General features: G+C 40.3%; 5 protein-coding genes across 6 annotated transcripts; 3 read left to right on the top strand and 2 right to left on the bottom strand.

The window, feature by feature from the left end:
• The first annotated feature begins 667 nt into the window (after window positions 1-667).
• Window positions 668-5,753, top strand: emd (emerin). The gene is made up of 7 exons (XM_079525273.1): window positions 668-741; window positions 1,250-1,328; window positions 1,505-1,600; window positions 4,661-4,695; window positions 4,781-4,806; window positions 4,940-4,999; window positions 5,142-5,753. Exons 2-7 carry the CDS (start codon window positions 1,250-1,252, stop codon window positions 5,335-5,337), a joined length of 492 nt encoding a protein of 163 aa, XP_079381399.1. The 5' UTR covers window positions 668-741; the 3' UTR covers window positions 5,338-5,753.
• Window positions 5,754-6,519: 766 nt separating this feature from the next.
• On the bottom strand, window positions 6,520-12,794 carry LOC306938538 (ninjurin-1-like). 2 transcript variants are annotated; one of them, XM_079522762.1, is made up of 4 exons: window positions 12,514-12,794; window positions 8,142-8,379; window positions 7,893-8,028; window positions 6,520-6,694 (listed from the first exon to the last, which is right to left on the bottom strand). In XM_079522762.1, the coding sequence occupies exons 1-4, from the start codon at window positions 12,571-12,573 to the stop codon at window positions 6,625-6,627; spliced, it is 504 nt and encodes a 167-aa protein (XP_079378888.1). In that variant the 5' UTR covers window positions 12,574-12,794; the 3' UTR covers window positions 6,520-6,624. The 2 variants fall into 2 exon arrangements, with proteins under 2 accessions (XP_079378888.1, XP_079378889.1); XM_079522763.1 differs by having other exon boundaries at window positions 6,610-6,694; window positions 7,884-8,028.
• Window positions 12,795-13,048: 254 nt separating this feature from the next.
• LOC306935845 (large ribosomal subunit protein mL49-like) lies at window positions 13,049-13,986 on the top strand. Its single transcript, XM_079519114.1, has one exon. It carries the CDS (start codon window positions 13,082-13,084, stop codon window positions 13,613-13,615), a length of 534 nt encoding a protein of 177 aa, XP_079375240.1. The 5' UTR covers window positions 13,049-13,081; the 3' UTR covers window positions 13,616-13,986.
• Window positions 13,987-17,063: 3,077 nt separating this feature from the next.
• las1l (LAS1 like ribosome biogenesis factor) lies at window positions 17,064-19,283 on the bottom strand. Its single transcript, XM_079492922.1, has one exon. It carries the CDS (start codon window positions 19,274-19,276, stop codon window positions 17,549-17,551), a length of 1,728 nt encoding a protein of 575 aa, XP_079349048.1. The 5' UTR covers window positions 19,277-19,283; the 3' UTR covers window positions 17,064-17,548.
• A 181-nt stretch (window positions 19,284-19,464) lies between these two features.
• Window positions 19,465-24,144, top strand: haus7 (HAUS augmin-like complex, subunit 7). Its single transcript, XM_079492930.1, has 9 exons — window positions 19,465-19,603; window positions 19,732-19,847; window positions 19,950-20,011; window positions 20,189-20,250; window positions 21,584-21,774; window positions 21,958-22,072; window positions 22,287-22,499; window positions 22,630-22,741; window positions 23,789-24,144. Exons 1-9 carry the CDS (start codon window positions 19,547-19,549, stop codon window positions 23,848-23,850), a joined length of 990 nt encoding a protein of 329 aa, XP_079349056.1. The 5' UTR covers window positions 19,465-19,546; the 3' UTR covers window positions 23,851-24,144.
• Window positions 24,145-24,338: the final 194 nt, after the last annotated feature.

The raw sequence follows: 24,338 nt of genomic DNA, 5'->3' as shown, positions 1-24,338 counted from the left end.
TGTCATATCGACATGTTTATGACACCACATCCAAATTATATATTTCCATCCGATTTTGATTGTTCATAAACATAGTAACCTTTATTAAACATTTTCTTACACGATTTTTAGACTTATTTATAATTTTTACGACTATAGAATTATGTGCAGGATGTAATTTGCATACAGATGTGAGTGGACTTAATTTAACTGTAAACTTGTTTTATATATACATTATATACATTTAAATTTAAAAGAAAAATCTTTTCTCACACACTTGTGCCAGTGTGCCAGTGATCACCCTCTGCTGTGCCAATGTTGGCACCCGTGCTTAAGGTTAATAATTGCCTACCCCTGCCCTAGGGCCTAGAGGACAGTGCATTGCTCATATTCGTATCGTTGATCCGAGTCCACTGGGCGTGGTGGTGACGACCAGAGACTAGTAATTATAGTAAGAGAGTGGTGACACTAGCGTTGACTCCCATTGTAACAATGGAATGCGGATGTGCTCATTCTATCTCAATGGGATGGGATAGTTCCAGCCATAGGAGCAATATTTGGAACTATAGTCCATAGGCGAGATCAAAGCGTGTCGCTACTCTCCTACTCTACACTCTGGTGACGACCAAGGTGGGTCATCCAGATCCAGATGTGGTCAGGCGTCACGCCCCCTTTCCACTACTGTCGCTGCTGCTGGTTGTGTGTGTGCGCAGAACCTCGCCAAGATCTGAGCCACATTGTTAACGTTTCCTGATTTCGAAGGTAAGTGAAACGCGTTTTTCACCAGAAACGTACTCTATGAGCCTCTGATTAAATATGTCTCTGAATAAATATGTCGCGCTGCGTACGTACTACAGTAGATATAGTATAGTAGCCTACCTACACTACTATTTGCTTACGTATAAGCAGCAGCAGTAGGACCAAACGTATTTGAACAGTTGCTAACGACTCTCATATAGAAAGTTTTGTTCTCATGTATCCGCTCCTGAGTCCTGACTGAGTTGGATTCCTACTGCAATGCTTTTCGCTCAATGTGTCCTTCCGTCACTTTCAATGAATACTTTAAGGACCTAGTTTGAGAGCAGAGCTCTGAAGAATTTCATCGTAGTTTTAGCTGCTTTTATGATGGCAGGCAGCCAAGTAAAACCAGGCGGGTGGGTGGCAGTTATGTCTCCTCCCCTTCCTTCTGCATGGGATTACTTTTGAACTGTTCTGCTCTCTCTCTCTCTCTCTCTCTCTCTCTCTCTCTCTCTCTCTCTGGGTTTTATAGATGTCTTTGAGTGACAAAAGTGATCAAGAGATCAGCAACTTGCTGACTGAGTATGGCATCAAACATGGACCCATAGTTGGTATGAGTAACACACACTTAGTACTCTCATAACAAATAAACAAATGCATTTTTGTTTCCACGTATATCTAAAATATAATGCTAATAATACACTAGAGAATATTGATAAGATAGTTACATGTATCGATGATACATACATGAAGTGTCAAGACTAGAGAATGTGCTTTGTGTGTTTAGCTTCAACTCGAAGGCTGTATGAGAAGAAGCTGAATGAAGTGATGGCCAAAGGCTCTTCACAACACTCCCCTGACAAAACCTACTACAGAGAGGAAGGTACAGTAGGACACAGGTTCTCAATTGTGTGTGTGTGTGTGTGTGTGTGTGTGTGTGTGTGTGTGTGTGTGTGTGTGTGTGTGTGTGTGTGTGTGTGTGTGTGTGTGTGTGTGTGTGTGTGTGTGTGTGTGTGTGTGTGTGTGTGCGTGCGTGCGTGCGTGCGTGCGTGCGTGCGTGCGTGCGTGCGTGCGTGCGTGCGTGCGTGCGTTGGGGGGGGTGCTCCTAAGGGAACTTAACTTCCATAGCTAATTATGCCCTATACTTAATTATACGCCAAATAGAATAGCGAAAAATATCCCATCTACACACTAAAAGTCCTTGCAGACTGGAAAACCGGCGAAAAAACGCTGTTAAAAATCTGAAAACCGCAGCAGTGTGCAGGGACCTTATAACACATTTGGTTTGACAATATATGTACTGTACATGCCCAAAATAGGATGGTTGAAAGTGGTTACCATCAAGACATTACATCATTTTGTTATCTCAATGTAACTAGTATTTTAGGGGAATTCTCTCCTAAGAGTAGACAATATTTACACTATAATATGAGGTGTTTCTATGCTGTTGTTATTCAGAGTAATACACCAGCATCACCAGGACAAATATCTTGTGCAAAAAAATCTAAATATTAACTGCAAAATATCTGTTCTGTGATAAATAAATAAATGAAAGCTATCTTCGTGTTCCATACCTCATTAACATACACTGAATATGTAATAGCCTCAGAGACTGAGTCTTGCACACAGTGCAAGACTCAGTGGTAAAGTAAGCTAACTCTGAACTCTACTGCACAATACTGTTATTGTTGTTCTTATACAGTATTTTTATTATTCTAACAGTGTCATGCTCATTATTAATGTATATTTTCCTGGGCTGCCATCCAACATCAATATTACAAACAACAGAAGATACAGTCATGCAAAATAAATGATAAGACAAATTGGAATGACAGCACTGTAACTGATACTTACCAACCTCTGGAATGGGTCCTTTCTTTGTCACTCATGCCATCTAGTGTTCATGTTCTGAGTTAAATTACTGGGGCCCCTTTTCCACCAAAAAAACTTCCTATCTTCAGAACTGGTTTTGTTCCAGATTCTTGGAACCTTGGTCCTTTCAGGGAAACGGTGGCCATTTTTTGGTTCCAGTTCCGAACCAACTTTTAAATCATTTTCAGTGGAAACACTCTGAACTGGTTCAATATTAGGTGGGAAAAGAGGAACTGAACCGGTTCAACCCCGGTGGACAAGGGGCCTGAGGGAGAGGAAAATGTTCATAAAAGATTTGTTTTTCCCACAGTTTTGTTTATTCAAGATTTCAGGGTATACAGTACATCAGATTACATAACACAATATATGTGTCACACCCATACGGAACATACCAAAAAGATGATAATATGTACATATAAATGTCATATAACCACCATATGCAAAATAGTGTGTTAGCATAAAAGAAAAATAAATTGTATAGTCCTACACTAACAGGGAAGTGACACTGACAGTTACAAACCACATAACCTGAATCAAGTTTTGAAACAAAACAAACAAGACAAACATACGACAAGACAAGACAACACACAAAATGGCATGGTCACCCCTCCAAAACATAATATACATAATAGTGCACCCACACATGGTTCCTCATAATAAATATACTGAACAACCCGTTACCCAGCTGCGTCAAATATCATGTGTAGCATGCTCAGATTCAGGTTTAAACTCATTCAATCTGGAATAGCTTGGAACTGTAAGTTATTTACCAGTGCGAGGAAGGGGCCCCATGTGTCCTCAAATTTGGATACCGAGCCTCTCAAGGTACATCTATTTTTTTCTAATTCAATAAAGTGGAGTACATCTCTAATCCAGTGAAGATGGGTTGGGGGAGCAGAGGACTTCCATTTCATCAGAATTAGATGCCTAGCTAAGAGAGTGGTAAAGGCCACCAAATGAGCTTTGTATTTTGGCAGTAATAGAGTAGGGGGAGAAATTCCAAAAATAGCAGTCATTACATTTGGTTCAAATGGTATGGCAACACTCCTTGACATGGTGTCAAAGATCTCAGTCCAATATCTACGTAAAGAAGGGCACGACCAAAACATATGTATATACGCGGCAGGAGCCAAGCGACACCTATCACAAGGGATCAATATCACCATATTTTTTGGATAACCTAATTTTAGTGAAATGGACACGATTTTGCATTGGATTAGCCCATGCCTTGCACAATGGAAGAAGAGTGGACAAGACGTAAAATATCTTCCCAATCATCATCCAAGATTTCTTCTCCCAAATCCTGTTCCCATTTGTTCTTAATATTTTGTATTGAAGTAGGCCACAAAGAGAAGATACAATTGTAAATAATAGATATTAGGCCCTTCGTGCTCGACAATGGAGTTAAAAAGGAATCAACCTCTGTGGCCTATGGAAGGTTTGGAAATACAGGGTTATAAAATATTCTTAATACACAATGTTCTCCTTGTAACAATGGTACTATAACCAAAGGAAAAAAATGAAGTTTTATTTATTGATTTCAGTTCTATCTATGTAGCCTACAGTAAAAAAACAAACATAATGTTATATCATCATTGACCTGAGGCCGATTTAAAAAATGTCTTCTAAGTCCTGTTTTCAAATTTGTATTAACATTTTTTAAGAAATAATAATCATGTTCCTACTGTATTATAGCCACAACTACAGAGGTGTTCCCGGCTTGAAAGGTGTAACAATGTATAGGTGTTCCAGGTCTAAATGGGTTAATAATTGCATTAATTGCCAGATGATTCATTTCACTGAGCACCTTTTTTCTTTCAGATATGTTTTATTAGGAACAAAAAAGTACAAAATGTATATATGTTGCACAATGTACATTCTTATTTTTTAATATACGTACTACAAAATCCAAAGAAAGGAAAAGACAGAAAAAGACAAAAATAATACTCACAATCCCTCCCACCCAAAACTGAGCACTTATAAATGGGGCCTAAAGTGAGTCTAATACAGTAGTAGAGTAAGTAGTCTATACAATAGTATATGATTTGTGATGTTTTCTTTTCTGTTACAGAAGAGGAGATAACCTATGTTACATATCACAATCCAGTAAGTTCTGTGTGCCTGCCTACTATTTTTACACTATTTGTATTATTCCCTATCTGTTTAAATAATGTCAATGTTATTACAATAGGTTAAACATGAAGCCTACGGGGACATGTGAGTACAGCATTTACACACACACACACACACACACACACACACACACACACCTCAAATATGCCATGTTTGTGGTCAACCATAGACCCCTAGACCTGCAAATGTAATGTACAAAGTCTTGTTTTTCCACCAGGTTAAGGCGGAGAGGAAGCTTTGAGCAGGTCAAAGATGAGGAGTCGGACCAGGACACAGAGTGAGTATAGTGAGTGTGTGTGTGCGTGCGTGCGTGCGTGCGTGCGTGCGTGCGTGCGTGCGTGCGTGCGTGCGTGCGTGCGTGAATATACATTTGTATTGTATTTGAAAATGAAAAGATAAATCTTTCATTTTTCCTGCAGGCCTCCGGTCCAGAGCACCAGTGCAACCAGTGTCAGCACAGTACAAGCTAGAAAGCCGATCAAAAAGTCTGGAGGAGGGTGCATGTCCTCAGTAATTAAGCTGCTGCTATTTGCGCTGGTAGCAGTTTTCCTCTATTATGTCTACCACAGCATGGAGAACAATGCAGAGAATCCTTTTACTGAAATAGGGATGTGATTTTTCTATGTTTGTGATTTAAGATTCTTGCTTTTTTTTCACATTTTGGGCACTATCGGCTAGAATAGAATTATTGCATTTCATGGGATTTAAAAATGGTTACTTTGTTGCATGGACCCTATTGCACTAAGATGCATACCGTTATGCATTTTTCCACATTTTCTCATTTCTCATTTTAAAAGCTTTTATAGTATGCATTTTATGTTTCTTTTTTAAATAAATGTGATTTGATGTCTTTTGTAGAGAATTCAATATAATATGCTTTATTAGCATGATTTAGGACTGTTGTGAACTGTAGCCTAAGGAGCATATTTTACTATTGTTGCCCAGAATTCCCGCACAATATGTTCTTTCTAAACCCAAGATTTTGGTTTTGTCTTCATGGTGAATGTTATTAAATAAATGTTACAAGTCCAGTTTCCAGTATACAGTATGTTGGGAATGAGGAAGCAGCTCAGGCTGCCATACAACTTAAATATTCAAGCACAACGTTATTGTCACATCACTGGTTTAGGTATAAAGGAGTGGATGGAATTATTTTTTATTAAATAAAGAATAAGGGTAAAAAATATACATCAAGTATAAAGGTTACAAATTGTTTTACAAAAAAAGTATAAAGGTAAATAATATACAAGACAAGTCACAATAATGGTACATGATCAAATACACTGTTATGCAGTCTTTAGCTAAATATCAAAAACAAAATGTGAAAGTGTACGTGAGGATGTATCTACAGTCAGATATACTGTCCATAAGGTGTGAGTGTGATGTGTTTCATACAGATAACATACAAAGCAGCTATACATTCAAAGGATTAAAAAATAAATAAATAGTACATAAAATGTGCAAATTCTTCTCAGTTGATCCCAATAGTTTTTTAGAAAACATGTTCTGAGACCAGCATACATGCAGTAAGTAAATCGTTTGTCATACTCACACACACAAAACCTGACTAAATGCATGCTCCGTTGTAGAAGGGTAGGTCATGAGTCGAGAATATACAGATAGATTCAAAGGTGAAAAACGAAATGAGTTTGTTGGTATCTCTTATGTACTCAATGGAGATATCTGTAGCCTATATGAGCAGGCCCACTTCCCTTAAAAGTTATCAGTGGTTACATAACAGTTCCATTCAGATCAAAATGTGTTTAAAAGAAACATTTGAAGTTACCAAATTAAGAAGGGTTTATTACTTGCTTTATAGCAGACAATGAGTAATGTCCCTCAGGATGAGAGAAGAAATCCTTAATTTTGATAGATTGCTTAAACGATTTAAGAACCACTATATTAGATGCCTGTTGTCAAGTTCTGGTCAATTGTCTGGAAGTGTGGTTCTGGTAGTGACATCACTGCTGACCTGGGAAGGATCAAAAGATTATGAATAAGAGTAGTTGACAAAGGTAATATTGATCATCTTTGTTTGTGTTGTGTATACATATAGACAAATAGAAGACTGATGTGTTCTGTATTTATTTGCATTTAAAATACCTATATACTGCGTTGATTTTGTTCAGTTTTCTGTACAAACACATTGTTGTTGATTCATTTGTTAATGAATTGATGTTCTGTAGCCTTACAGTAAAGTTTATTAATATAGTTTACATTTAGTTTATTGCATATATAGCATTAAATCAAGCTAAACGAATAATAAAAAAGCTGCATATCCTGATACTGGGCCATGCACTATATCGCACCGTGAGTTAAATTCCTATACCATGACAGCATACCTACATTCATACTACCTTCATCCTACTCCTCCCACAGAATTGTTCAGTGACAAGCCCCACCCCAGCCTGTAGGGCAGTGACAAATATCACCATCCCTGCCAAGCTTATTTAAAGCTGTTTGTATAGAAAATCCAATGAATGTCGGTCAGTTTGTCAATGCATTTTCTTTTTTAATAAACTTTTTTTTATATGCATTGATTAATATCTTTATTGTGTGCGTTAAAATACCTACTTGTTGTTTAGTTATGTTTAAGTCTAGATTACTGGGATTAGAGTCCCCTGGTGTTCCCATAACTATTCCAGTAATACCTCACCCTGAGTTTTGATTAGAATTGATTTTTAATATTGTATAGGCTCACAGCCATAATTATGTGGGTTAAAGTCCCATTTCTTGTATAGCCAGCTTAATGGAGTTCAAGTTCCCCTGGTGGTGGGTAACTCGAGTCCCAGATTTTAACATTGTGTGGGTTTGAGTACCATATCTTCAATCTTCATTCCTTTTTAAAAGCCTGTTTATGAGTTTAAATGCCCTTTTATGCCTATGCAAAGCACTTTGAATTGCCTTTGTGTAGGAAATGTTAGATTTACAAATAAATTAGCCAAAGCCGGGCCATCGCCTTGACAGACAGACAGGCAGGCAGGCAGGCAGGCAGGCAGGCAGGCAGGCAGGCAGGCAGGCAGACAGACAGACAGACAGACAGACAGACAGACAGACAGACAGACAGACAGACAGACAGACAGACAGACAGACAGACAGACAGACAGACAGACAGACAGACAGACAGACAGACAGACAGACAGACAGACAGACAGACTCACTGTGCCTACCCAAGTATACGTCCATCGAATCCAAGTGCTGTGATGAAGATGTTAATGAGGACAGTGAAGAACACAAACACTGTTGCAAAATTGTTCAATCTGTTCAGCTTGGCATGCTTCCTCGTATCATTTAGGTCATACTTCACTGTAAAGAGAGAGGTGTGGGGTTGGATGGACAAAATGGGGAGAATATATTATATGTAACAATTTCTTAGAATGTGTAAGAGAGGGATAAGAGTTAAGACTTAAGATAATTACCAATAAAGACGAGCAGCAGCCCCACCACAACTTGTAAGCTGATGGAGATAGACAGCAGGACAATGAGGGGAATATAGAAACGGTACTGATTCCCCACGTACAGAACAGTCTTCAGCTGAGAAGAGTTGGCCATCAGCAGCGCTACGTCTAACATGCTCTGAGCTGCACTCTTCTTAGTGGCGTAATGATTCAGGTTGATGCGCCGGTACACTTTCCCAGATGGGTCTGTGTTTTGTGCCTGTGAGTTTGGAGAGGAGAATTGAATTGAAGAAAGTCAGGGCAAGTTTATTCATATAGCATTTTTCAGGCAATTAAAAGTTAAATAAAAATCACACCCGTATGAACTGAGTGGTGCGAGGTCTTATATAGCCTGATCAGCTGTGGTCTGACGTAATGTCAATGACCATAGTAACCATGCTAATTTTTTGGGGTCCCACGTACAGGTACACACGTACAGGTACACACATACATAGACACAAACATAGATACAGACAAAGCTGGTTGTTGGAGTGGTTTGCACCACTCAAAAAACTGCTAAAATGTGCTTACTATACCGTCATGACCTATATGTACCCGAATTAAAGCCTACCTTGAGCTTAAACTCTGGATTGTCATGGTCAGCAATATTTTTTGCTAAGCCATGCAGTAGTAATACAGATATTTCATGTAAGTTTTCCTTCTCTAAGTACTCTATACTGTCTTATTCTAAATAAGGAAAGGAAAAGGAAAGAACCTAAATTAATGTAGGACTCCTCATAGGGTTAGGAATTCTATGAAGGGTACAAAGTGTTTTTTGTTAAAACAAACAAATACAATTTCAGTGACCATGAAAGAAAATCACAGAAAAAACAGGTACATATGTTGTACAGGAGTCTGCCATTGTTGTAACTATTACTGTATATGGGCTAGTCATATTTCACTAGGTGTGGTTTCAAAAGCAAAGGGAGTGGCAGTGCTGGCACACTTGAGCTTGAGAGAGAGAGAGAGAGAGAGAGAGAGAGAGAGAGAGAATGAAATGTACAAGACAGTACATGCCCCTAGATGTTCTCTCCCTGCAACATCCATCCACTGCAAATCGCTCTCACTCATGATAGCAACACATTCTCACTCACAATATTTGGCTGCATCACCAACGCCCTCTATTGTGACGCCAATGATAGCATATCATGTACGTAACATGACTATTAATACATTTTCTCTTCTATTTGTATATATATATATATATATATATATATATATATATATGTGTGTGTGTGTGTGTGTGTGTGTGTGTGTGTGTGTGTGTGTGTGTGTGTGTGTGTGTGTGTGTGTGTGTGTGTGTGTGTGTGCGTTTGTGCGTGCGTGCGTGCGTGCGTGTGTGCGTGCGTGCGTGTGTACATGTGTGTTTTAAATGGCACGGGTGCCAACATTGATACAGGGGAGGGTGATTGCTTACACACTGGCATAAGTATGAGAGATAGTTTTTTGAGTGGTGCAACCACTCCTATAGACAGCTATGTGTGTCCCTGCCTGGGTCCCTGGGTCTGTCCTGTTTTCACCATGAAGTGTCACTGTTGCACAGCCTAACACACACACACACTCTCTCTCACACACACACACACACACACACACACACACACACACACACACACACACACACACACACACACACACACACACACACACACACTGTATATATGATGATTTTGGGTGTGACAGTACAGTACAGTACAGTGACAGTATACAGAACAGTACAGTAGAGGGACCCCCTGGGGACCCCCACACAGTAACTCTGTCATTTCTTAACCATTTCGGACAAGGTCAAACGGGGCGGCTCGCCAGCACCAGGCCGGCACCCTGGGCACGTTCCTGTGGGTCTGGTAAATGGTAAAATGGTAAATGGTGTTTTATATTTATATAGCGCCTTTATCCAAGGCGCTTTACATAGCTGTTTTGCATCAATTCACCCATTCACACACCCATTCATACACCAATGGCGGTAACCTTGCGGTTACCATCCAGCCACTCTACCCCTGAGCCACCGCCGCCCCCTGTTACTTCCGGAGACCCCCCGGGGACCCCCACACAGAGTTGCACCACTCACTTCACACGAGTGTGATTTTTTTTCTTTTCAAATTAAATATTCAAAAAAGTTAAATTAAATTAAATTACATCCAGCCCACAATTCTACATTCATTCAAACTCCTATACTCTTAAGTCCATGGGCTCAGACCAGGATTTTTACTAGTGAGGGACATTCAAGGTGGCAAATGCTATCATGTTTTTTTGAAAAGGTCTATATCCCTAGATAATATTTCAACATGATAGCAGTTTCCAAGTGGTAGCTTAGTTGCAGTTATCAGCCTTCAAAGACACCAACTATAGATTCACAGAATGAAAAATCGCCTAACTGTTTTTTGAATAAAACATGTCATACAGAGGGAAAAATGAAGAATTATCTGTCTTTCACTGACTTTAACCAATGAACATCATCATCATCACTGTCATATCAATATCAATTCTTCAGTATTCGTCATAGTCATCATCACATAATCAATCACTTTCACTTCAGGTTTGTAGCTTGCACATTTCTTACTTAGACTTAGACTGTAAGATCCTTCTCAATAAAGGTAAAGCAAAAACATATAATAGCTATTTATGGGTTTCAGCCCATTTATGCAAATATGCTAAATGACAAAAGGTTGAATAATTTAGTCATGGCACGATATGAATTTCAGGACATGTATAGACTCAGAGTCTAAGAGAGACTAAGATAAAACTTGACTAAATTGTGAAAAATGTAGAAAATTTCTAGTAAAGTATAGAAATGTCCTTCAAAATAAGGACATTTCTATACTTTACTAGAAATTTTCTAATTTCTTTCACGGCTTGTGCAAATTATGCAAATGAAAAAGGTGGCATGATTGCACTATGGTAACAGATGCATTTCTAAACATCACAGACATAGACTTAGACTCTTAGATCACCTTTTTAAGTTAAGTAAAGCAAAGTTATAGTAATTTCTTGTTTTGGGGAATAATTAGCTAATTATGCTAATTTATTACTATTATAGGCCTACATGTTTCTATACTTTTATAACACACTCTTATATGTCATTGCGTGTGTGTGTGTGTGTGTGTGTGTGTGTGTGTGTGTGTGTGTGTGTGTGTGTGTGTGTGTGTGTGTGTGTGTGTGTGTGTGTGTGTGTGTAATTATAAGTGTGAATCAAACATAATTGTTACATATACCACCTACAGTAAACTGCACAAAATCCTACTCTGCATATTAAACAATGATTGTCCCAAAAAAGTATTAAAGCTACTCTTTTGAAAATGCTATCATGTCTCAAAGTACTTATATGGACCCAACAAACAAAATGGTAGCAAAGAGATTTTGCCACCAAAAATGTCCCTCACTTCTGGTCTGGCCCATGGACTATCTGACTGGGAAGGGAGTCTAATGATCATTACTCCAGATACTAATATTTGTAAAGATACATTCTAATTTCTAAATTTCTAAAAAATAAAGGTTGTTATCTATAGTCTATATACAATGAAAATTCAATACAATGGAAACATTTAACATGTTGTTATGGCACACTGACTATCAAGAAATTTTAAACTTGGCACAAAAGGTTGCCGACCCCGAAAGCAAGGTGCCACCCCCACCACACTACTTCATACTATTTACTGAGTAAATTCTTGTGAGTCTTGTGAGAGGGTCACTCACTGTATACGTCCATCATGGTGAATGATTAATGAATGTAATGAATGTATGTTAAAAACAAATAAATTGCACTAACATGCTTTTGGAATATATATATATATATATATATATATATATATATATATATATATATATATATATATATATATATATATTAAGGAACAACTGTGTGGAGCCTACTTGAATCTGTAATGTTAACTATCCATGTGGTGACCACATGATAGTTTAGTTTGCAGTACTTGCTAGAAGTGGACACAGCATTTTCTGGGATGTGAGCATTCTGCAGGCAAATTAATTCTCACATGCAGTCACAGTCAAATGCGAAGTCCTGGAAAGTTTACAAAGAAGCACTTGACTAAGTTGACTGTAGTAAGCTATTTGAACATGACACTTTGGTGAGAAGCCATGCGCCACGAATCATCATATCATCCCCAAACCCCTATAAGATCCTAAAAGAAATCTCATATATAGGCATTTATTACCCCAGTTAGACACTGCTATCTAGAATAGACTAGAAGAATACACAATAGAACATTTGGGTAACACAACTGTACAATAGTTGGCTTCATAAATCAAAGCAAGTTCTTATATCAGACAGTTAGAGCTATAGACCAGAGCTAGAGGATACTGTGGTGTAACAATGTCGTGCACGTCTAGGCTATCTTACCTCTACGTCACCTGTTTCATTCAGTGCAATTGCCTCTCCATTGTTAATTGAACCCGGCATTATCTTCTCGATTAAGCCCGATTTTCTAGTAAATTGTGTAAAATGTCTTCAGCGAAGTCCAATGTTCTCTTCTCTGGATAAAACCGCAATGAAAGTTAACGTAGGCCGCCTGATAGTTACTCACTTATTGCGACTGTACAATATGGTACATACTCCAACCGGACTGTCAAGTGTAAACTGCCAACTTTACCTATCTCTCTCTATCTCCTCCCCCTCTCTGGCTCTCTCCCCTCCCTCTCTCTCTCACCGCGCGCGCGCGCACAGCCACGCACACGCACGCACACACACACACACACACACACACACACACACACACACACACGCACACGCACACACACACACACACACACACACACACACACACACACACACACACACACGAGTGTACTGTAAATCAAGACACTGTAATGAATCTGGCCTATAGGGGGCAGCCACGTCGAACAGAAACTGATTTCAAAAAAGAAAAGAAGAAACCCCATGTTTCTTCTTCTTCCGCCAGGTGGAAAACATGTCGGCTCGCTGCTACACAATCACAATGTTACACAGGACGGTCATAAATGCGTTCAAGCTGCACAGCCGGACTCCGGGAAGACCCGCTATCCTGTTACGACCACTGGGTTCATCTAGTGCAGAAAGCAATACGAATCGTGTGAAGATAGAGGAGTCTACAGATGAGTATACATTTGTGGAACGACTGATCCCACGATCACTGGTCCCCACTCCGCCTAAACACGACGGTCCTTCCCCGTCAGGCTGGGTCCCTCCGTCCGAGTCACCTCCAGACCTGCCTTACATGATCCGCCGTTCTCGGATGCACAACATTCCCGTCTACACCGACATCACCAACGGCAGCCGCAAGACGACCCTCGTGCGAAAAGTAGAAGGTGACATTTGGGCGCTGGAGAAGGATGTCAAGGAATACTTGAAAGAAGTCACCGGCAAAGATTTGCCGACACAAGTTAACGAGGTGACCATGACTGTTCGTGTCAAGGGCCATTTCGAGTCAGAGTTGAAGGCCTGGTTATCGAAAAAGGGATTTTGATGATTTGTGGAAGAACTGAACTGGTCCAGTTGTACAGTTCTCCAGAGTCCTGACGGTGACAACCGTGACATATTGTGTTCCTCATGGTGAAGAACCAGGCAACTAAAACTGTATTGATCTTTTGGTGATCGTGGATATTATGATGACTCTGAGCCAGGTTCAATGGGTTAGCTGTCACTGTATCACTAACCTCGGTATCAGGCGTTTGTACTGTCATGGACTCAACCAACAGACACAAACGTTTCCTTATATTGAGGGACATGTGATGCCACCATAAGGTGGCATGTCCAATATATGTTAAAATCTGCCCTGCTGCAACTGTATACACCATATTGATATCGTGTGTAAAATTAAAGGCTCAATTCTAAAGACTTGCTTTGTTTGTTATTTCACTGTGAAAGTGTCATATGTATTCATGGCCTGTAATACAAGTCTTACAACGTTGAACCTAACATTGTGAACCCTGTTTTACTTTGCATCTGCAGTGCTAATGTCAATTCTGTCATGTTGATTGTTGCTGCAATGTCGAGTGTGAGATTAATCAGTGAGATAATAATTAAATAGCCTATCAGTAAATTACATTGGTGATGTTGTTGGTAATGATAACTTGACACTCATGTCAGTTTGGGATAAGATGTGGTAATTCAAAGAGTTGACAATGAAGGAAGGTAAAATATTTTAGAATTGTAATTGTCACAAGCACAAGTCTACATAATATATATTTACAATGTCTATTCGAAACAAAAATTTGGTCTCTCAGCATCCATAAAACATATTTGTTCTTTTCAGGCAGTTGCAAATCTATTATTTAAAATGTGTCAAGTATTCTGAAGAATGTGCCCAAGAGCATTATGGGCTTTCCAGAAACTGCCAATATACACTAATCTAACACCTCATTTGCAATCGTTTTTTTCAATCGTATGACAAAGTATAAATTAGGATTAAAGGTACAGTACATGTACAGTACATGTTAATTAAGTGATAAGGGTTCATTCTGGCCCATATTTGGAGCTGAAGCTTTTTAGACGTGATGTCAATTAAGAAATACATTCTGCAGCAAACCACAACAAATTGAAAATGAATGGTGCAATTTAGATGCCACAAGTTCAATGGCCAAATGAACTGGTGTGTAAACTGTTTATGGTATAGTAGTGACTAGTGGTCATCACAGGAAATTGAATAGATTTTACTCTGCATTTAACCCATCCTAAGGAGCAGTGAGCAGCACACAGGGATTAACTCGTTTTAGCGAGTTGATCCTTTTGGTGTAGTAGAAAACCCAATGCAAGCACAACATGAACTAGTTACTATAAATCGCTCTAGATGAATGCCCTGCCCAACACAAGCATTGGATATTTTATTAAATGTAGTGTAAATTAAATTATTTTGTTAAAACAAAGATTTGTATTGACAAGTTAAAGCACTATATTCTGAATCAGCAGACATAGCTATTATAATTGTTCAGTAATATTTAATAAACAAAATATATTTTCAGGTGGGTTGCCAATTTCATCCAAACATGCCACCAAAATGTGGAACGCCCTACCAACAGTCATTAAGACATGCGAATCCCTTGACTCCTTCAAAACCGCTCTCAAAGGGCACCTACGGACGGCTGCAACTCGAAACTGCCCCCCGTAAAATCTGAATCCCCCCCACCGCCCACCCCTTTCCCCCCCTCACTGTATGTTTCTTTTCCCTTTTTACCTCCTTTATGATGAATTCCTGTTCTGTTCTTTGACTATATAGAAGTGTCTATTTGTACGTCTATTTGTACGTCTCCCCGACACGGTCGAGGCAGATGGCCGCCCACCCTAGAGTCGGGTTCTGCCTGACGTTTCTTCCTAAAGGGGAGTTTTTTGTTACCATTGTCGTAATATTGCTTGCTCTGGGTGGATCTTTGTTGGTTGTAAAGTGTCTTGAGACAACTTGTTGTGATTTGACACTTTAATAAAATTGAATTGAATTGAATGCTTAATTGGGTCGTCCACTCACAGTTAAGTCTTTGTATTGAGTTTGCTTGAAATGTACTGTAATTCTGCAAACTGTTAATAAATATTTCAATCAATCAATCAAAACAGGAGGGAGTACCATTAATCAGCTTCAATTTTACAGTGTTCATTTCAATGTTGTCTGCTCATTTCTTTATCATCACTTCCAATTATGCTTGTTTATCCTGTATGAGGTCTCTCTCCTGATTACTTCTTGTATCCCGACCTGAAAATGCAGAAACACAAAAAACACTTACTCTACACTTAACTTTAGATTTTTTTTGCAGCATCCCTACGTGCAAACTCTGCACAGAAAGGCCACCCCTGCCAGGGTTTGAAGTTGAACCCTAGTCCATACTGTGAGGCATCCTTGCTCTCCATAATCCGATGAGGAATGGCATAAATTATATCATTCATCCAGTCTGTGAAATAGATATCGCTGGTACTCAATGTTGGGTCAGGGACCACCCGAAAACTCCAAATGGACTCTCACAGGTCTGTAACCCAGATAGTATACAGTACTGTATGGAAGCAATTGGACCCATTTCACTGAGGATTTACAGTATAGATTGTGGTTTCAGTATAGTTTAGTGGTTCAGTTCTTACCCTTTTGTCATTGATTCATGGATATTTTTAACATTCATAAGCCAATCATTTGATGACCAGCAGTGTTGATTGGCTTAGGAATGCTACAAAAAAAATCCTTTAAAAGGTTTAGATCAGTAGATCTGAACCTAGCTGCAATTTGCAACTCTAGATTTTTTTATAATGGGATGAATCTAGAGTTGCAATACCCTCCATTGACTCCCTACTCATCCAATTTGCGTTTGTGATCTGCTTGTTTTAAACAACGTTAAACTCACCATCATTGCAGCTCTAGGCCAATCTTGAATTATCCTCTTTCAATCTGCCGAGCTTTTTTTTCATAAAAATCTACCGTAGGCATGTTATGAGCGTTGCAGTTTGGAAGCACTTGTTTTTTTTTAAACGGGTCACGCTGGCATTATGTGCAAATTCGAAACAGGTGCTACACAGAGCCGTTCAGTGACTTACAACGAGTGCTTCCAAACTCCAGCACTTAGAAAAAGAATCACTTACACAGAATTTCTTGACAGAAAGTAGCTCATAAGTCTACAGTGGATTTTTAAGAAACAAAAGCTCAGCAGATTGAAGGAGGATAATTCAAACTTGGCCTAGAGCTGCAATGTTGGTGAGTTTAACGTTGTTTAATACAAGCAGCTCGAAATTTGGAGTAGGGAGTCAATGGAGGGTATTGCAACTCTAGATTCATCCCATTATAAAAAAAATCTAGAGTTGCAAATTGCAGCTAATCTGAACCACCCACACACATGCCCAATTATTTGAAATAAAACGATCCCCATTAAAATGTATTAATTACAAACCCTAATTATTACAATTCATAAAATTACCTTTCTCCCTAGATAAAACACATCTGATTTTAGGTGAAAAATGGTTTTATTTTGATATTAAAGGATGTACAAGTGATGATGAAGTGATGAAATTTTGCAATAGCTCATCCTATCTTGGCATTTTCAAATAAGATTTTAACCAATGGCATCCTGCAAACTCAAAGTATACAAACAGTGATTTCTTGCAGTAAGCAATTCTGCCTCAAAAACAGCCAGTGGAGTATGTTCTTTCCATCAGCTGTTTGAAAATATCTTTTGTTCAAAGTCCCCGTTTCTGTACACATAGTAAGCAATTCATGGAACTTACATGGCATTTTCAGGGTTTAATATTTGCTTTACTTTTGAAATGATGTGGTGTTCACTGTTCAACAACTAACTGTATATACACATCAAAACCAAATGCTTTTCCCCTTTACCCCACCCTTTGTGGCAACCATCAAAACAATTACAGGACAAAAACTGAATGTACTGCAACAAAAAGGTGTATGCATTTTCTTTCGGCATTTTGTGCCTTAAAAAAGTTGCAGTCCTGATTTCAATTTGCTGACATCACTGTGGGTCCAGGGGAGGCCTTGCGATGTTCTCTGTGGAACAGACACTCCTGGAACACTGTGCTGAGACGTGCCTTCCATCTCCACCGGCTGGTCGAACACAGTGATAGTGGAGTAATTCTCTACCATGAGGCACGACGGGTCTTCCGATTGCCCAGGCACTTTACCGAGAGGAAAGTTCTTCCACTGCACTTTATCTGTGCACATCTGCCAGGGAGATCCCTTGAGCAACTCTGCCTTCTCTGCCTGAATCTCCGGGCTCAGGTCCTGGAAAGTCTCACTTCCGTCAGAGATGGTCTTCACCCGTCTCCCATTGGGCTGGTGCCTAGAATGCTGCAACTTCTCATTTAAACTCTCTAGTGTGTATATGGGCTGGTGCTGGTCTCTGCGCTCTGTAGAAGTCACACTTCCCGAGTGTGTGCCCTGTGTGTAGATGGAGCAGAGCTGTAGTAGCTTCTGACGGGTCTCCGCAGGCAGTGGGTGTTCCATGTCATCCAGAATGAGCTGAAGTAGGTGAGGCGTGCTAACACAGGCAGCATCCAGACAGGCAGAGAGAAGCTGCTGCCACCTCAGCTGAATGCGGTTCACAAAAATCCTGTGCTTCATTCTGGGCCTCATCTGACCTTTGGTTTCAAACTGGTAACTGGATCTCTTGGTGTTGCAGAGGAGGAGCTCAGAGATCCAAGCAGATATGTAGAAGGACCTGTGATTGTCTGGTTCTTTTGAAAGCTGCTGGAGCTCAGTGAACAGCTTTTCAAGGAGGATGTGAATAAAGGACGCCGAGTAGTTCATCTTCAGGAGTGGGAGCCAAAAACACAAAAACAGGTTAGGAATCCGGGGAGCAGTTGAACTGTAGTCTTCAGAAGTGTTACAGTCCAATGATTCCAGTTGTTCAGCAGTGGGAACTAGAAATCCATCTTCCATCAACACATCAATTAGGGTTTCACTGCATTCTACAGCCAAGTGCTTGACCTGAGCAAGAATCCAGGTCATATCTGCAGAGGGGGCTGCCCACAAGCACTTCTCTTTGTCCTCATTGAGTCCAGCAAACGTCTGGTACCGTTCTTTTTCAAACGATATCAATAGTTCCCGTGCTCTCTTGTAGTTTTCTATTTCTTTCTGCCTTTCAATGAGCTTGTCCTCCTGTCGTTTCAGCTCCTCCTCTTCATCATCTCCTTCTTCAGATTGTGAATCCCAGTTTAGCCCACCGCCCAACTGTTTGGACCAGTACTGCTGCTGGAGCCACTCCAGTACAACGTCACAGCCCTTGCGACACCAATTCAAAGTAGGGAGCTTGTGATGGGTGAAATCGTGCCTGAGGTCTACGATCCACTCTGGGATTTTGAGCTCTGAGGCCAGTGATCTTAATGGACGAGCAACGAACCCCTGCTTACGCTCTGTGATTAAATTGACAAACCTAACAAGGGCCATTCCATAGAGCAGGACGAGGTCGTCGCCATCGAGTTGTCCCGACTTGTCCAGAACTTGACACCGCACGAGCTCTGCTGTACCCTCCACTGCAACGGGTGTGTTGTTGGAATACCTGCCTTTCCAGGCAGAAATCCTGTGCAGGGCATACTTCTGTAACGCAGAGTCCTTTGAATACAAGTATTCAAGCACTTGGTCCCACTCAGCTTTGTTGAGCCATGCTACCACATGGCGGTTTTTATCGGAGCTTTTCTTCTTCATTCTGGCCACTTGAAGAAACGCAAACAGACTCGATCAATGCAGTACAGTGCAAACTTACTTTCTATCACGACAAATCTAACTTGCTACAACCAGTCCGTGGAAGCAGTGGATAAAGTAATGTCTTCAGCGACGTAAAAATACACGTCGCTTTATTACTGAGCTAACCGAGCTGTAAACCCACTGTGTGACGGAAATGACGTCACTCTTAAAGTGTCGACCACCACCAGATCCCGCCAGGCGTCATTTTAAGTCGACAGATTTGTTTGGAAGATGGCGGGTGCTTTGAAAGAAAACAAACTCGCTCAAAATATGTACACTGCCTTGCAGGTAAATTACCGTTTTCAGCATAAAATCGTCAAATCAGCATAGTCTGTAATATATGTCGTAAAATGGGGGCGATTTAAAAGTGCGAGAAGTACTTCAACATATTTGTTGTTTTTGTGTTTATCATTCAGGCTGTGTCTTGTCCCCTGGTTGAAGGGTTGTATTTACAAGATGCTGACAGTATGCAGCAGCTGCTGTGTACTCCCTCTCAGCAACGCACAGATATCCTGGCTTGGATTTGCACCATGTATGTATTTCATTTATCTTTCCAAACTTAAAAAGGTATGAATGAGAAAGCTATTTACCTTCGAAGAAAAACCCTATTTCCGTCTTCTGTTTTTATTGACAGCGTAAATCCAAATCTGAAGTTGTCATCCCTGAAATACAAAGACCCTGATGTTCTGGCTAAAGGTGAGGCGGTGGTGGTCTTTTTTCTGAATTCATATTGTTTTTAAATGGGATTTTAAGATTTTATCAAGGGAACTAATGAAACACAGTATATTGTGTATATTATATTATGCACACAGTATTAGTCATTATTTTCGTGCACTTTTAGGCATTAACCTTTTTCTTCTTTCCTTGAAACAGAAATGGCAGCTCTTGGGCAGGAATTGACTCTCTGCGAAGCAGATGACTTCGATCTCATCAGGGTGAGACCAGTAGAATAGTAATAAGACTGGGAGAATGGAAAGCCAGCACCTATTTTTAGAACACTATTTGCAATGAAGTTCTCTTACCATTAGAAATGATGTGGCACGGTGGCACAGTTGGTAGTGCTGTCGCCTCACAGCTAGAAGGTCCTGGGTTCGATTCTCGCTGGGGTGTGTTTCCTCCTGTGTTTCATCAGTGCCCTAGGTGGGGTTGGCAAAAGGGCCTTTCTGTGTGGAGTTTGCATACAATTTACAATTTAGGCATTTAGCAGACACTCTTAATCCAGAGCGATTTACATTAAGCAAGAACGGAAAGCATGGCAATACATCACATAAAAAAGTAGTTATCATGAATCATACATAAGCTAAGTAACAGTGGAATATCTATATAATGAAACTATGCATTATGTATACTTTATAGTGCTATGTCTACATAAAATGCTATAAGTCTACATAAAATGCTATCTAAGTTACATAAGTTGGGCCTTTGCATACGCCTGTAAGGTCGTCGGGGCTAGGGCAAGTGCTACAGGCCATGATGTAGTCTGAAGACTAAGAGGTGGGTTTTCAGACTACGGTGGAAGATTGGGGCGGCTGCTGTTCTGATTGTAATGGGAAGTGCATAGTTCATAGTTTTGAAGCCAGAAGGGAGAAGAGTTTGGGACGTGTGGAGCGTTTTTAGTGAAGATACTTCCAGCTTCCCTGCGTTGGCTGATCTGAGTGTGCGGGAGGGTTTGTTTGGTTCTATCAGACTTGCAAGCTGCATGTTCTCCCCGTGTCCCCTAGGGTAGGTACCCTCACAAAAAACTTGCACTAATCCTGGTCTCTAAACTACCTCCCCCTGGCCAGTCGGGGCGCATGATGGAGGGGAAAGGAACTGGTCGGAATAACATGTTCCTTCCAAGCGCTACATCCGGCTGGGGAAACTCCCCTGTCAGGTGAAAAGAAGCAGCTTGGACTCCTCATGCATAGAAGGAAGCATGAGGTCAGTCCGCTGCCCCCCAGGTTGGCAGATGGATTACATTAGATAATTGACACTGGGTGAAAAAAATGGGTTGCAAAATCGTGGGATAAAATAAATAAATAATGTCTGCTGGGACGCCCGCTGGCCTAGCGGTCCAGGTGCTTGCCACATATAGGCTCTGGCCTGACAGCACGTTGTGTGTTCGAGTCCCGTTCATGACGACATTTGCTGCATGTCTCTCCCCTTCTCTCCCTCCCTCTTTCCTGTCCATCTTCACTTTAACTATCTATATGTATGTATGTATTTGTGACAAGTCAAGGCCCCTGCCTTGACTTGTCTGTCTAAATTAGTTGTTTCCCCCCGATCCAGGGCAATGCAGGCCCTTGGCAACAGCTTCAATTTCTGGAACAACTATTAACTTTGGTCCCAGGCCCCGCAAGGCCTACTGAAGAGGACGTGGATGGAGAAGTGCTACTGAGAGACCTCTACACTGCTGAGACTCTGCCCCATCTCACACACATGCTAAAACCTACACTCGACCCCTGGCCAGCTGACATGAAGTACTCACTCTCCCTCTTTATTCTCAAATTATTGTACATGCTCTCCCTCTTTATTCTCAAGTTATTATTCACATCTTATTGTTTCTATTGTTGGTCTTAACTCTCAACAACCGGTCCCGAATGTGATTTCCTAAATGTTTTCTCCACTGCTGGACCGTCATCTAATTTATAAATTTTTTTCAGGGCTTCACGCAAGGGTCTGAAGTCATCATCTTGCATACTGAGTAAAGAGGAGACTGCAGATGTTGTAACTCTTGTCCATTCCACACAGACTACATTGGAGCAGCTACAATCGGAGGTAAAACTGACTCGAGGTGAAAGTGGCAACACTAAAAATATTGAATTCTGTACTTCAAATGAACATATTATTGTGCCCTCAAAGGTAGCTTACAATCATATAAATAAAACATGATTTAACATTTTTATCTTGCATCTATTTATATTTATATTTGTTTATGGATGTCACTGGCAGCAGTGAGTGCTACATTGTTCTTTCCTACCATTCGTTGCAGTGTGAATTCTTACAAAGTGAAGCTCAAGGTTCTGGAGTCTTGTCTCCATGTGCATTGCGTGTGGCAGTATGTGATCTTTGTCAGCTAATGAGTGCCTTCAGACATGTCTACGAGACGGACCTCAAAGCTTACTGCAACAGACCCCCCCCCAGTCTTAGCAGAGAAATGGACACCTTCCGCAGGGTGCACCAGCTACTGCAAGCCTGCAAAACAGTAAGTAACCAGTACTATACATAAATACATGCATACAAATAAACACACGTTTCTTATAACGGAAGAAAAAGGGTTTCCCTCGTAAACCTAAATCTTTTTTTTTCTTCTGTTGCTCTCCCTTATTTATTAGGAGTTAGAAATGATAAATGAAGTATCAGAGGCCTCTCAGGCCATGACTGACAGAGTGAGCAATCTAAAGACAAAGCCTCTGTACTGGAACCGTGGACAAAAGTGTACCTTACGTAAGTACACACACACACACACACACACACACAATACAGCGGCACACCAGGGCCATATGTATCAAGGGGTGTATTATGTGTATGTATACAAATTATGCTGAGCAAATATGTACGCTAAGATCTGCATGCGTGAAAAGAAGACTTGACCTTAGAAGATGCCTGCATCTCCACATAACTCTGCAGGTGATGTACCAGTATGCTGGACTGCAGGTTTTCAGGATGAGTTTTTGATGAAAGGGAAGGGTGGTGATAAGAGATGGCAGCATTGACATTAAATGTTTGTTGGCATTCTGCTCAAGATCAGATATGAATTTGCTAATGTATAGTCCATTTGCATGAAATAGAAATTCCTCTACAGTTTAATGCACTTTTACCCTGGTGCAAATCACTATATAAAAAAATAAAACTTCTGCCTGGGCATTGTTGTTACTGTTTGTATGTATGGCCACTTGATGCTGTTGACAACAGCACTGTGTGCTTCCGTACGTTGTCAAGCTTTATGGATATACTGATTTCCTTTTCCATCAGTACCCACAGTGACAAAACTACTAGTATTTGGTGTACTAACTATGGTATTACTGTGCTTAACTGACCAGCCAACTGGCCTGGCTGTCCTGAACCCCACAGAGTGGAGAACTACTTTTTTTTAGGGGTGCTAGCCCCTCCTATACAGCCTTTGTCCCCACACGTCTCAATATTTTCCATTGACAATGAAAGGGGAAATTAGGTCAAATGTCCGCTAAATCTTGTCTCCACACGTCTCAATATTGCCATTGACAATGAAAGGAGAAATTATGACGTAAATTAAACATTAAAACGTTAAATGCCATTGACAATGAAGGGAAAAATGTACGTCATATGTAGACGAGCAAATCGCTAACCAATCACATAAATTCAGTTGTCATCTTACATGATCATTGTGAAAAGGGGGACTTTTTTGAGGGGAATCAAACTGTGTGTGTGTGTGTGTGTGTGTGTGTGTGTGTGTGTGTGTGTGTGTGTGTGTGTGTGTGTGTGTGTGTGTTCTCGTTCTCCCCCCCCCCCCAGCGGAGCAGTTGGATGAACTAACCAGGAGGTACAGCGACTTTCTTTCCCTGCATCATGCCTAACAAAGTAAAACATCAACCAGTGGTCCTGGTCATGTACCTCACCTTCCATGCCACAAATACAGACTTGAAAAAGTTGAAAATGAATAACCCTTATACCATATGAAATAAATCCTCTTAGATTAGAACAATAAGTAGTCTATAACACAAGACAATACACTGTCTGTTCTTTTCCCCTGTTATGGCCCTGCTGGCATTCTTGTTTGTTTGTATTTATTTTATATTTCTTTAAACTTAACTGTTATTTTCGTCTGTGTTTTATTTTTTCTTAATAAAGGTCTTATTGCTGATTCTGCACCATTTTGTCTAAATGAATAACAACACAAATGTATTATGAGATCATTGTCATAGGGGAGGGTCCAGTTGGTAGTAATTAATAATGTCACACAAAAAACATGTTTATTCTTATGCTATAGTCTGCTGCCAGAGTTTCTGACATCATCCTCTTGACATTTATAATTCTGTTGTCATGGTACATTATTTTCAAGTGA

This window comes from Electrona antarctica (genome assembly GCF_951216825.1).
Source record: "Electrona antarctica genome assembly, chromosome: 2".
In the NCBI taxonomy this organism is placed as follows: domain Eukaryota; kingdom Metazoa; phylum Chordata; class Actinopteri; order Myctophiformes; family Myctophidae; genus Electrona; species Electrona antarctica.
This window is presented reverse-complemented; position numbering and strand designations above follow the sequence as displayed.